This window comes from Gopherus flavomarginatus, chromosome 5 (assembly GCF_025201925.1).
Source record: "Gopherus flavomarginatus isolate rGopFla2 chromosome 5, rGopFla2.mat.asm, whole genome shotgun sequence".
Taxonomy (NCBI): domain Eukaryota; kingdom Metazoa; phylum Chordata; order Testudines; family Testudinidae; genus Gopherus; species Gopherus flavomarginatus.
Window position 1 is genome coordinate 130,290,541 of NC_066621.1, and position 13,263 is coordinate 130,303,803.

The 13,263-nt window shown below is 43.6% G+C and overlaps 2 protein-coding genes across 3 annotated transcripts in view; one reads left to right on the forward strand and one right to left on the reverse strand.

Moving 5' to 3' along the window:
- The window catches only part of ATXN3 (ataxin 3), a 464,297-nt gene that overhangs the window by 339,224 nt on the left and 111,810 nt on the right, over positions 1-13,263 (reverse strand). The window lies entirely within an intron of this gene.
- RIN3 (Ras and Rab interactor 3) overlaps positions 1,858-13,263 on the forward strand; it is a 104,012-nt gene continuing 92,606 nt past the window's right edge. Inside the window, exon 1 of the mRNA XM_050953229.1 lies at positions 1,858-2,142. Coding sequence (XP_050809186.1) covers positions 2,099-2,142 — 44 coding nt within the window. The 5' untranslated portion in view covers positions 1,858-2,098. The remainder of the gene's footprint in view (positions 2,143-13,263) is intronic.

Here is a 13,263-nt window from a genome sequence, read left to right on the forward strand (position 1 = left end):
CTATAGGAGCTCAATTTGTTTAGTTTTATCCAAGAGAATTTTGAGGTGACTTGATTATGGTCTACAATTACCTACACAAGGAGGAGTTTTCTGATAGCAAACAGCTCTGTAATCTAGCAGAAAAAGGCATAATGCTCTCCAGGGGCCAGAAATTCAGATTAGAAATAAGGTACAAATTTTTAACAGGGTGGGTAATTAACCATTAGAACAATTTAGCGACAAATGTGGTGGATTCTCCATCACTCAAAGTCTTTAAGTCAAGACTGGATATCTTTCTAAAATAAATGCTATAACTCAAATGGAATTTATGGGCTTGATGCAGAAATTATTGGGTGAAATTCTTTGGTTTGTATTATGAAAGAAGTCAAAAGAGATGGTCAGATGGTCCCTCTGACCTTAAAAATCTATTACTCTACCAATCACACCAGGCCTGATTCTGCTGTCATTGCAGTTAATGTCAAAACTCATATGGACTTCAAAGGGTGCAGAACTGGGCCAATATTCTATACTGAAACCTAAATAGTTGCCCTGATGCCGAGACACCAATGACAGCTTGTTATTACCGTTTGCCGCTGTGGCGTGCAGTGCACAGCCAGCTTGCTTTTCTCTGTCGCTACACCGACTACTTCCTCAAGACCTGGGACACTCATCCCAAGCATAAGAGAGGAAAAGTAACTTTTGCTCTTCTCTGTCTCTTATGCTGCTCCTCCCCTCAGCTCCCTGCCCAGCATAGCTCCCATTTCAGTCCGATTACAGCTCTATTCCTATATAACACGAATTGGGATATAACGCGGTAAAGCAATGCTCTGGGGGGGGGGGGGCGGGGCTGCGCATTCCGGCGGATCAAAGCAAGTTCGATATAATGCGGTTTCACCTATAACGCAGTAAGATTTTTTTGGCTCCCGAGGACAGCGTTATATCGGGTTAGAGGTGTATTTCCATTATACATTTTCCTCAACTGGAGTATTTGCTGACTAACAGGAATACCATCCAAATCTGAATCTCTGCATATCTGCCAGTCCCTAAGGCACACACACAGCGCTTCTATGCTCAATACATTTCCAGTGCTTCAGATACTGTAAGCAAGCACTGCTCCTGTACCTGGGTTAATAATCCACTTGATGAGTAATTCCAGGTCAAATATCCTCTCAGAATAGAGCTTTTCTGTCGCACACAGTAGTTCTCTTAGGGTACGTCCACGCTACCTGCCAGATTGGACGTGCTTCACACCGACTCTGGACCTTCGCCAGGGCGAGAGGCGGAAGCGGAGTCGGCGGAGGAGCCGCGGCCGTTGATCCCGCACTGTGAGGACAGGAGGTAAGTCAATCTAAGATACGTCGACTTCAGCTACACTATTCTCGTAGCTGAAGTTGCGGATCAATTTCACACACCCCCCACGCACCCCCAGTGTAGCCTAGGCCTTGTAGCTTCACTGTAATATTAACATCCTTTCATTACCCTTTGCACTCAGCTGAACTTCTCCAGTGTTAGACGCCTCTTTCTCTCAGGTCCTGTGTAAATATAAAGGTTTCCAGACTCCATCTGGTTCCAGTTACTCACTCAATACAAATACACCCGCTTTAGGAATTTGCAGAGGGAGACTTACTGCCCTTGCATTGCCTTATAAAATCCTTTACAAAGTGCTCTGCTGCCCCTGAGCTACCTGTAGGTCTGCAAAACTGATTTCCCCCAGGGCAGGGATGAACAATCCTGGGCCCTCCTTTCTCACATTCGGAGCCAAAGTTCACTACTAAAAATGGCTTTATGAAAAAGCCAAACCACACACCCGCCCCTTGCCCACCAAGGACTGCCTCTTCCTGAAATCCCCCGTTCGTATAAATACAGGAAGTAGAAAGAAGAGGCTAAAAGCAGTTTTTTTTCTCACTTCAGTACTTCTTAGTCCACTGTCCCCCTGGTACTACTGAGGCAGACACCGATCTTAAATCACCTCCCTCACCCCGGCTTGACATGCCATCTTCCTGAGCCTAAGCCATAAGGATGCGGAGGCTTTGCCCAGGGATGGGAAAGGATCGTTGGCTTGAGGAAGGAGCTCTAGCGCCATTCTGAAACAGAAAGGCTCGCCAAGTTTGCTGGAAGGATGAAAACCTCTGCAGAAGCGGAGGCAGCCTGGGGTCTCGCAGGGTAAGTCCTGAAACTTTAGCGACGGCAAGTTTCGAATCAGAACGTTGCTTCGCTCGCTGCTGTTTCTGAACAAAGGGCTCGCTGCCCCATTCAGAGGCAGTACGTGCAGTTATCAGCTGGTTCGCACGATCGCACCGCACTTCCTTTAGCTACTGGGTGCCTGTGCAAAAAACTCGAGCACCTTATCTGAGGGGACAATGCAGGTATTTGGGGAGGGAAGAAAGAGCGTGAGCAGAGCGCGGTTGTCGCTTAAAAAGTGGGTACCAAGGGAGTTAGGTGCTTTTGCAAACATGGCAAATCGTTTCCAGACTTGTTTTGATTTCACCGAAATGCTGAAAGAAATGAATAAGGGCCCCATTCTGCAGCATGCCGGTCACCCGGGCTCTGCTCCACCTTTGCATTTCGGTGCACACTTAACCGTAAGCACCTGAGCAGTCCACTGCCTCCGGCATGCTTCAAGTTAGGACAGTGCTTAAGCGCTTTCCTGGGTGAGGAGCAGCCTGCTCTGCACCTGGCAGGATCAAGCCCTAAGAGGAGGCAGCGAGAGAGCAAGCTGGTCTTCGCGTTTGGAAAAAGTCCAATTTCAGGGGCTGATTGGCAGCTGCCCAAGTCTCAGCTGTATTGAAAAAGTCCACGCTGAAAGTGGGCATTCCTGTTTCCTATGCAAAACAATCGGGGGAAATGACCTAACTGCGGAACCCTCTGGTTACCCAAGTGGAAAAACATAACGTCCCAGGTATTGTGAGTGCCTCTTATCGGTCTGACACACTCCTTGAATGTTTCCCATTGCTAAAGGCTCCCGGATATCCTGGTGATGGGGGTGGGAGAAGAATCGGGATAGAGAGAGCCAAGGAAGGGAGACAGATACGTTTGCATTATCAAACAGGAGACCACTGTGTGCCTGGAGGAGCAAGGGGGAAACCTCTGCAGCCAGAGGAACTGCCCCTAATGTCACCAACAGTGGATTGAGCCAAAGGGGTACAAAGATGTGTGCATACGTGGAGAGGAGGTGTGGGGGAACTCTGCTCTTGAAGTATCAATGTGATTTTAAGCATTGTGGGTATATCCACGCTCCAGATACTTAAGGCTGGATTATGCAACTTTGATTCACATGGATGAACACTCCCACTTAACCTGGTAGAGTTAGTCATGTAGGGAAGTGATCACTAAGTGAGCAAGGGCTCCACAGTCTGGCCCTTAGAGCTGGTTGAATGATTTTTCTGTAACCTTTGTATCTTGCCTTTGCAATATAAAACGTTTTACCCAAGTGATATGAGCACGGTTTGTTTCCGTTCCAGATTGCACTTTTCACATTACTTCGGTCAACTTAATGCTAATCAGCAAGGGACCAGGTTTACACAGTAACAAGATACCGATCAAATAGACCGGTTCTTCAGAGGATCGGTGGGGACCCACAAGCAACGTATTAGATGCTGTTGTAAAGGAATAAATATGCACTTTGTAGATATTTCCTGCATCCATGATAATTAAGGTGCCAGCCGTTGAGAAATGAAATGAATTTGGCTCTTTATCTCTCTCAGCTCAGCTGAAAGGATCCACACGTTTGCATAGCAGAGAGATTTGCTTTCAGTTTAGAGGTTCGCAGGGAAATAAATATGCCATAGAACAGTGATCTGGAGCGTAATGAAGCTGCTTTCAGGGATAACGCAAAGTGTATGTGTTCCCCGATCTTGTTCAGATACTAGCATTGGTTAGATTTATTAGGAACACATTTGATTTTACTTTTTTTCCCACTTACAGTTTCCCCTTCTTATCAATAAATCCCGACTTGCAGACAGTAACTTCCATATTAGGAAATTCCTGGTATCACTAACTCTTCAGATTTGTCACAGGATTCCTGAAGACCTGTAATGTGATATTTATAATATATAATTTGCGGCCTCTTGCCTGATACACTACAGAGTCAAAAACTTGTGTGTGTGGTGCCCAACTGACCTTCTATTACAACCACATAGAATAGAGCATAGAAATCACAGAATGTTTATGGAAAATATTAAAAAGCTGCATTTTACATTTTTCACAAACAACTTTAAGATGATGTAAGAAAAATTTCTGGTGAAGGATAGAGAGCTGATTTTTAGAATTCTGTGCATAAAGAAATGCATGTGCAATTGACCAAACAATCTTCTGAATTCCATATACCAATGCACTACATGAGTCTGCAGGTGGCTGGCTAAATCCATAATAGGCCAGTCATATGCAGAATTTTTGTTTACATTTATAGTATCTGTATGAATATGGAACACACATAGGTGCACTTGCAATTTACGAAGTATCAGTCCCTAGAAATGGCATCAGAATCAGCCATGTGTAATCTAAATCAGTAAATATAGACATTTTTCCAGATGACACCTTAGAAATGTGAGAGAGATGCTGAAGGGATTACCGGTCTAGAGAATGGATTAATAGGTCCCTAGAGAGATGTGAGGGGGGGAAAGGGTAACTAGGAGCTGCGTAGCAACCAACCTAATCAAAGTCTTTAAGAAAGGGATACAGGAGGAATCAGAAAATTATACACCAGTAAGTCTGACCTAGTGTCAGGCAAGTTCCTAGGAAAATTAACAAGTGATGAGATCATAAAACATCTGGAGAAATATGAGCTGATCAAAACTAGAGAGCATGGTTTCATAAAAAGTTACATGCTTTGACTCCAACATCTGGCAAATTTCTGGAGGAGATAATGAAGAGAGCAGACAAGAGCTAAGTGAGAAACATAATGTGCAATACTTGCATACTAAATAGTCATTTAGGAAAATAGATGGATGGGGACTTGGAATGAGTTATGGAGGTTTTCACTTGTGGGTCACCAATCTGCGTCCAGTTTAGTTGTCCAGTGACTCAATTTTCTGTGTGAAATGAATTGATGGTCTCAGTCCATTTCTTAGTGACAATTGGCCCTGGCACAAAACACACCATCACAACTGGAACTAACTTTATACCCATGTGGCCAAGAACTGAATGATCTGGAAACTGAATTACCTTCATAGTTTCATAGGTTTTAAAGTCAGAAGGGAGCATTATGATCATCTAATCTGACTTGCTGCATAACACAGGCCAAAGAACCTCACCCAGTAATTTCTGCATCAAGGCCATAATTTCTGTTTGAGCTACAACTTTTAGAAGGATTGTCTCATCAGGTCAAATTGAGACACGTTGCAAAGGAGGACTGGAAAAGCCAGCAATGGTGCTGTGTGGTTGTATAATTAGACAAAGATCTAATCTCTAGAACCATCAGTTTGGCACATCTCACCAGAACTAAAAAACAGAAGTAATATGTATTTTAAAAAACCCTCAACAGTCCTCAATTCACAAGGGTCCTGATCCAAACCTCACTGAAGTCCATGGAAAGATTCCTATTAACTCCAGTGAGCTTTGGACCAGGCCCAAAGTTCCACTTAGTAAGCTAGAACTGAAGTATCCAACTACCACATGTGATGCATCTTCTCAGAATGAGAAGGAAGGAACTGGTCAGATGGTTACTGATAAATAGCTATGGTAAAATGTTATAAGTCATGATGGAGAAAGGGTGCTTAGATTAATGTTTTCCATTCTGATTATAAATGACTTATAGCTGTGGTGGGCAACCTGCAGGGATGTGCTGGCTGCCGCTTCCCGCAGCTCCCATTGTCTGGGAACAGAGAACCGTGGCCACAGGGAGCTATGGGCGGCCGTGCCTGCGGACAGTCAATGTAAACAAACTGTCTTGCGACTCACCAGCAGATTACCCTGATGGGCCACGTGTGGCTAGCACGTCCCTGCAAGTTGCCCACCACTGACTTGCAGGAAAGAAAGTACCACCACTGTGACTTACATGTTTGTAGGTAAGACCAAACTTAGAAGCTTGCTATAAAGGTGGAAAGAAGAGATGACATTGAAATAAACCTGCAGTGGATGAGTTAAGAGTTTGCATAGGAAATGCCTCATGAAGTTAATTTTAGATAAATACAAAGCATATCTGCACCTGTGCCACTGCGGCTTGTGATCTTATCAGCTGTCACAAGCTAAGCAGGATTGTCTCTGGTCAGTATTTGGGAGGTGATGCTGGAGGGAGTCTTGCCTCTGACTCAGTGTTGAAGCTATGCCTCAGCATGTGTAGTAGGGGACACTGTGAGACTAGAAGGTCTGTCTTTGAGAAGACAAACAGAACTGAGCTCCTGATGGCCACTGCATGGCTCCTGAGGGCCCAATATTTCTGTTCACAAAATTGGGGGACATTAACGTGGGCTGCCTGCACACATTCTAGTTCAACTAATTGCGTTCTGCTGAACGAAATTTCCACTGCGGAATTAACTAAATATAGCATTCTTCATTTCCTGGCCTAAATTGCTGGGTGCTGTTTAACAGATTTTGTGTTTCACCCAGAAGTCACGCAATGGTGGGTGAAATAAGATGTGTGGATGTTTGTGTACATAAACTGATATTACATGTATGTGGAATCCTTAGTGGTGTAGTGCGACATAAAGCTTTTATCAGCATGAGTTTGAGATGGTTGCATTACTCATCAGTGTGCATTACTTATCATGCCTTTGTGCATTTTGTATTGATACATGCCATGTATTTTACCGAAAATCTATTTTATATAGTTTTTACCTATTATATAAAAACTTCTTTTGTATCCTTCGACTAGTAAAGCCAGGTGGCATAGTTTCCCAGAATCCAATCAAAGTCTTTAATGGAGCCATAAAGAGCTCTTAAAAATTACCTGAAATATATACATCAAGATGTCTCTCTTTTAAGGCCTTAATATCTGAAGACTTCCCATTGGAAAGTGGGGGATGTCCACATTCCAATGGCACAAAATTTCTCATTTAGATTTCTAGAGAATGGTGAGTTATTGGACCTTAACCCTGAACCTGAAACGAAAACTAAATATTGTCCAACCTCAGCTTTGGACTAGGGCTTTCAATTAATCGCAGTTAACTCACACAATTAGCGTAAACCAAATTAACTAGATTTTTAAAAATAGTTGCGATTAATTGCAGTGCTAAACGGGTGTTTTCATGGCACTATTATAGCCAGTGTTGCAAGATATGCTAAACATTCGTATGCCCTTTCATGTTTCGTCCACCATTCCATAGGACATACTTCCATGCTGATGATGCTGATTAAAAAAAGAATGCATTAATTAAATTTGTGACTGAACTCCTTGGAGGAGAATTGTGTGTCCCCTGCTCCATGGTTTTACTGCATTCTGCCATATATTTCATGTTGTGGCAGTCTCGGATGATGACTCAGCATATGTTGTTCGATTTAAGAACACATTCACTGTAGATTTGACAAAAAGCAAAGAAGGTACCAATATAAGATTTCTAAAGTAGCTACAGTACTTGACTCAAGGTTTACAAATCTGAAGTGTCTTCCATAATCTGAGAGAGACAAGGTGTGGAATATGCTGTCAGAAGTATTAAAAGAGCAACACTCCAGTGCAGCAACTACAGAACCCCAAGCACCAAAAAAAGAAAATCTGCCTTCTGTTGGTGGCATCTAATTCAGATGATGAAAATGAAGGTGTGTCAGTCCGCACTGATTTGGATTGTTATCAAGTAGAACCCACCTGTTCTCACTTTCAGGTAACCTTGTAAATAATAAGCGGGGAGCATTATCTCCTGTAAATGTAAACAAACTTGTTTGTCTTAGCGATTGGCTGAACAAGAAGTAGGACTGAGTGGACTTGTAGGCTCTAAAGTTTTACATTGTTTTGTTTTTGAGTGCAGTTATCTTAAAAAAATTTATATTTTTAAATTGCACTTTCATGATAAAGAGTTTGCACTACAGTAGTTGTATGAAGTGAATTGAAAAACTTTTTTTTTGCAGTGCAAACCTTTGTAATAAAAAATAAGTGAGCACTGTACACTTTGTATTCTGTGTTGAAATTGAAATCAATATATTTGAAAATTGTAGAAAACATTCAAAATATGTATAATAAATAATACAAATAATAATTGGTATTCTGCTATTGTTTAATAGTGCAAATAAAACTGCAATTAATCGTGACTATATTTTTAATCTCACAATTAATTGTGATTTTTATTTAATCGTTTGACAGCCCTACTTTGGACTAATGTAATTTTGGAAGTGGAGAAAGGAGGAATTCTGGATGTGGGCGATGGAAGGAATTCCTTCTCTGGCAGGCTAGTTAAAAAGAAAAGATAGCTCTTTGAACCTGCTCTGGGATTTGGAATGTTAAACTAAGTCCTGGTGCAGATGGATCAGTGGGGAGAATGTAAGTGAGGTCATCAAAGGTATATGATATATGTAGTTTATCACGATTCCACAATTTATCATGTAGATATCACCTGAAGTGTGTACGTCAGTTTGTGTAGCACTTGGTGAGCCTTGATGGATGACTGGTACTGTGGAAATATAAAATGTTATCATGAGATTTAGAAGAAAATATATATTTAGCAAGTACCCTATAGGACACCTTGGACAATTAGGAGTCACTTCCGTGAAATCCCTAGTGCAAGGTAGTGTTGCAGTCAAAAAAGAAATTGCCCCAAGTCAGCAGTAATGATGCTACTATTTTGAAGAGATGTTTAGATCAGAGTATGCTGTACCCAATGTGGGGCACCATAAAAAAGGACATTGAAGAAGTAGCACAGGTCCAGAGGAAGGACTGAGACTGGAATAATTAGGACACTCAGAGGTCAATCCATTGAGAAAATACGGTTAAGATCCAATGTGCTTGAAGTTTTTAAGCTAAAGGAGCCAATGCAAAGACATAGATTTGCCCTTGAATGTGCATGGACCGAAACCAAGAACACAGACAATGGAAAAAGACAATATATGCATGTAGAGGAGTGAGCTTAAGGGTTATTGGAAGCAATGAGTCCAGAGACATGTTAAAAGAAATGAAACAGGTGCTACAATAGAGGTTTAAGGCAGAGGGGTATGGTCTGAGCATTGGTCTGAGAAACAGGAACTCATCAATTCTAATCCTAATGCTGACACTAACTTCCTGTTTGTTATTGGAGAAGTCATTTAAGCCAACATTTTCAAACTTGAGTAACTAAAGTTAGGTACCCACCGTTAATTCCGTGGTTAGGGCCAGATTCTCTCCTGGACCAAAATCTTGGTGCAAGGAGGAGCAGGAACTAGAGCGAGTCAGTTTCTCCGCCCTGACTGTGAAACCACAGCACCTCTGGTCTCTGTCCCTAGGCACTAATTTAACTTACCATAGCTGACAAAAGGCCCTACAGGACCACATTCCAGATGAGAATTTGCAACATGCCATCCACCTCCTCCTTCTCCCACCCTCCCCTGCAAGCTCGCCTAGACTGATTATGCATTGGATACTTCAGATGGAATCCGCAAAGGGACTTAGGCATTGTAATGCTGAAGAATTGTGAGGGGTGTTTTGGACAGCAAGCAGTTTTTTCCTTCCTGGGTAGTTTTTGGCCAATATGTTTGGTTTGGAAGAGATTTGAGCCTCCTTTATTATGTATTTTAACATGTAAAAGATGCTGATATGCAGAATGCCTTTTAACACAGCTGGACATATGAGAACATGTCTCTATTCAAATTTGAGGCACAGCTGGTAATTGGGGGCCTTAATATGTTAGATTTGCCAAATCAAAGTGTACTAACCTCCTTAGAATGCTGATGAGAAAGAACTAGACTAGCAACTGTGCTACTGGAACCTATAGGGTGTGGCAGAAAGCCCATGAAAGTTAGTGGAATGACTCCCATTGACTTCAGTGCACTTTGCCAGAAGCTAGGACTAGAATCACAGAATACCAGGGTTGGAAGGGACCTCAGGAGGTCATCTAGTCCAACCCCTTGCTCAAAGCAGGACCAATCCCCAGACAGGTTTTTGCCCCAGATCCCACAGGATGGATCACTCAATAATTGCCCTGTTCAGTTCATTCCCTCTGAAGCTTCTGGCACCGGCCATTATCGGACGACAGGATATTGGGCTAGATGGACCATGGGTCAGACCCAGTATGGACATTCTTCTGTCCTTGTGAATTCTGCAGGCCTAGTTCAGGAGTCTAGCTCCAGAGCAAGGAGGATTAAAGTGTCTTCAGTCTCCCAGATCTTTGAGCACCTGTATGAATGATGAAGGGATGGAGAGAGAGTGAGGGGATGTGCAGTAGTAGGGTAAAGTACAGATGTAGCTCCTCTCAGAGCTGAAATTTCAGCAAAAGCAGTAATACACTGTGCCTCTGAACAGGAAGCTGCTTTCACTACCTAACTTTTCATGAAGTGTTAGGAAACTGTGGTTTTTATAAGCTAGTGAAGTAATTTTATAGACTCTGAAATAAAGACAAAAGAAGTAAGAGGTCTTTGAGTTAATAGCCTTTTAAAACAGAGGTGACTGTAGACAAAATTAGATTAAGGGCCTAAATCTGTAAGAATAATGATGTGCATTTATAGAGCACTTTCCATCCTGCAGGATCCCAAAGCACTCCATGAACATAGAACACAGCACTGTTTACATGCAGCCACCTCTGGGGTGGAGAGCAACAACCAAGTGTTACATAGCATGCTGTGCAAGTCTGAAGAGAAGAAAGTTTGATTAAAGACATAGGGGCAAAACCATGTGGCATTTATTTTTTAGACAGGGGAATCAAGACTTTGTCCATCAAACTCTATCCAGCCCCTACATGCATACGCTGTCGATTGCATCTTCCTATGACAGCTATGCCAAGTTGCAACTTTCAGGGTTGAAACCTCAGGAGGGAGGGTAGGTAGTTTAAGTTCATCTTTTGCACTGTTAAACCACCCCATTGTACTTGGCGACACACAGACCATGCAAAGATGGTTGGGAAATGTACTGGCCAGTGAGAGAGTCAGCTAATAATGCTGTAGCACATGCTGAGTGTGCTAGAACACCTGCGGCTGGCCCATATCAGCTGTCTGGCTCATAGGGCTCGGGCTGAGGGGCTATAAAATTGCAGTGTAGACATTCAGGCTCAGGCTGGAGCCCCAGGGGCAGCAGGGTCCCAGACCCCAGGCTCTAGCCTGAGTTCAGATGTCTACACTGCAATTTTATAGCCTCAAAGCCAGAGCCCCATGGGCCTGAGTCAGCTGACATGGGCCACCCCAAGGTGTGTTAGTGCAGTGTTGCCATACCCGAATTGCTAAGGAAGGCACTTATTGCTACCCTCTAATTTCTGCATAGCGCCTACTTTCCCTCCTGAGAACTGAGAACACTTAAAACCAATGGGCCGGATCCTTCCCTCACTTAGACCCTGATTCAGCAGAACAGTTATGCACCTGCCCATTTATAACTGTTTCCCTGAATTGGAGCCTTACACTGGTTCCAATCCAGAGTAACTCTGCTGAAGTCAGGGGAGTTACATGGGTAGAGGTGAGGTTAGAATCAGGCCCAGTATGTGCTGTGCTCACTTTACAAAGAGAACGCCCTTTAATCTGGTATTTTCCACTGTGAAGTAAAAATGTGGGTTCTATTTTTTTTTGTCACAAAACAGCAATGCAAGCAGCTGTGGTCAAGCAAACTGCACGGTCTAAGCTCTGAAAATGTAGCAAAGCTTCAAGCTTCACCAGATGTGGTTACTGCTGTAGCCATTAGCACATTTTTTCTGTCCATCTGCTACCTTTCTGAGTTACCTAAAGAATTCCAGCTCACTCCAGACGCTCGGTCTTTAAATCAATATGAACTCTGGGTTGGGGATGGAGGGAGTTGGCATTTCCTGAAAGATTCCACATGGTGAAGGTTAACACTTAAAGTGATTTGCTCTGCTTTGGTCAGTACCAAAAATAGTATAAGTCAGATCTTTCTGTGAATGAAAATGATTACTTGAGCGGGAAGAGAACAGCAGATGTGAGCGCTGCATAGCTGATTGTGCTAGTCACATTTTCCTAAATGGGCTTTCTATTAAAGACCCTCATGCAAGCCAGGCAGTACTAGGGCATGTAGCTTGTTTAGATGTACATCAATGTGTCTTTCCCGGTCTTTTGGCATCTTTGCTAAACACGGAATGTATTTGTGTCAGGGCAAAACACAGCGGGAAGCGGAAAACCTGGAGTTAAGACGCTGACCTGGCCTGATGTGAAATCCAGTCAGGGCAGAACACTCTCTGCTGATCAGGGACTAGCATCCTCATCTTCAGCCTTCTGGCAATTAGGATAACCACCCCAGCTCTGGGCAAATCACAGCAACAGGCTAGGAAGGTCCCAGATGAAACCTAACCAGAGCGGTTGGCCCCCAGCCCTGCTACCAAGTGGGGGTGATATGGACTTAGATGCCAGACTCATCCAACAGGCAATCTCATCCTCAGATGAGAGAATGGGCCCAGACCATAACATGGTGACCTGTTTCTCGTGTGGGCAGCCAGGACACATCTGAAGAGAATACTCCCTTATGAACTGCAAATACGCCAAAGTGTGGAGAAGAGAGAGCAACGCACGGAAGAAAAGACTTAAAATAACAGTCCCCATGTGGACCAATGGGGTGAAAGCTCTAGGTCTGTTGGATGTAGTCAGACCTTAGTGCAGACTTGCTTGGTCAGACAGAAGGAACTCTAGGTGAGACAATTTTCCTCCAGTGCACTCATGGGGATGTGAAGACCCATCATAGAAGATGAATACATTCAACTGCCGCTCTGTCCTCCATATTGGCTATCTTGTTATTATTGGTCAGAAGGGGCGTTACTTTTGGAAGATTATCTGTGAGTAGGAAAACTGGAGACTGGGGCTGCTGACCCAGTCCCAGCACCTGGGGCAGGTCTGAGACTGGAGGGACAAGCCAGGTTAAGAGAATTAGGGAACCCCTTTGAGGTGAGTTTGAGTCCCCAGGATGACCATCCAGGTCACAGATGGGATTGGTCACTTGGGAATTGCCATTGCCAGGTTTAGAAGCTCTGATTCATGACAGATTTTGTCCACAAACGAAAGGTGAGCTGGGCCTACGATTAAATTGCTGCTGGGAATGATGAGGTGATACAACCCCAGCACATGAGACAGCGCCCCACCTTATACTCCTGGGAGAATGCCTATACTGCATCAATTACTGGTACCCTGGATATACCAGCTAACACAGGACATCCCTCGTGCTGGGTAGCTAGACTGGGAGAATAGCTTGTCCCAAGCGTTGGCTCATTCTGACTGGCTGGGCTTCCCCTTCGAGGTCAGGAG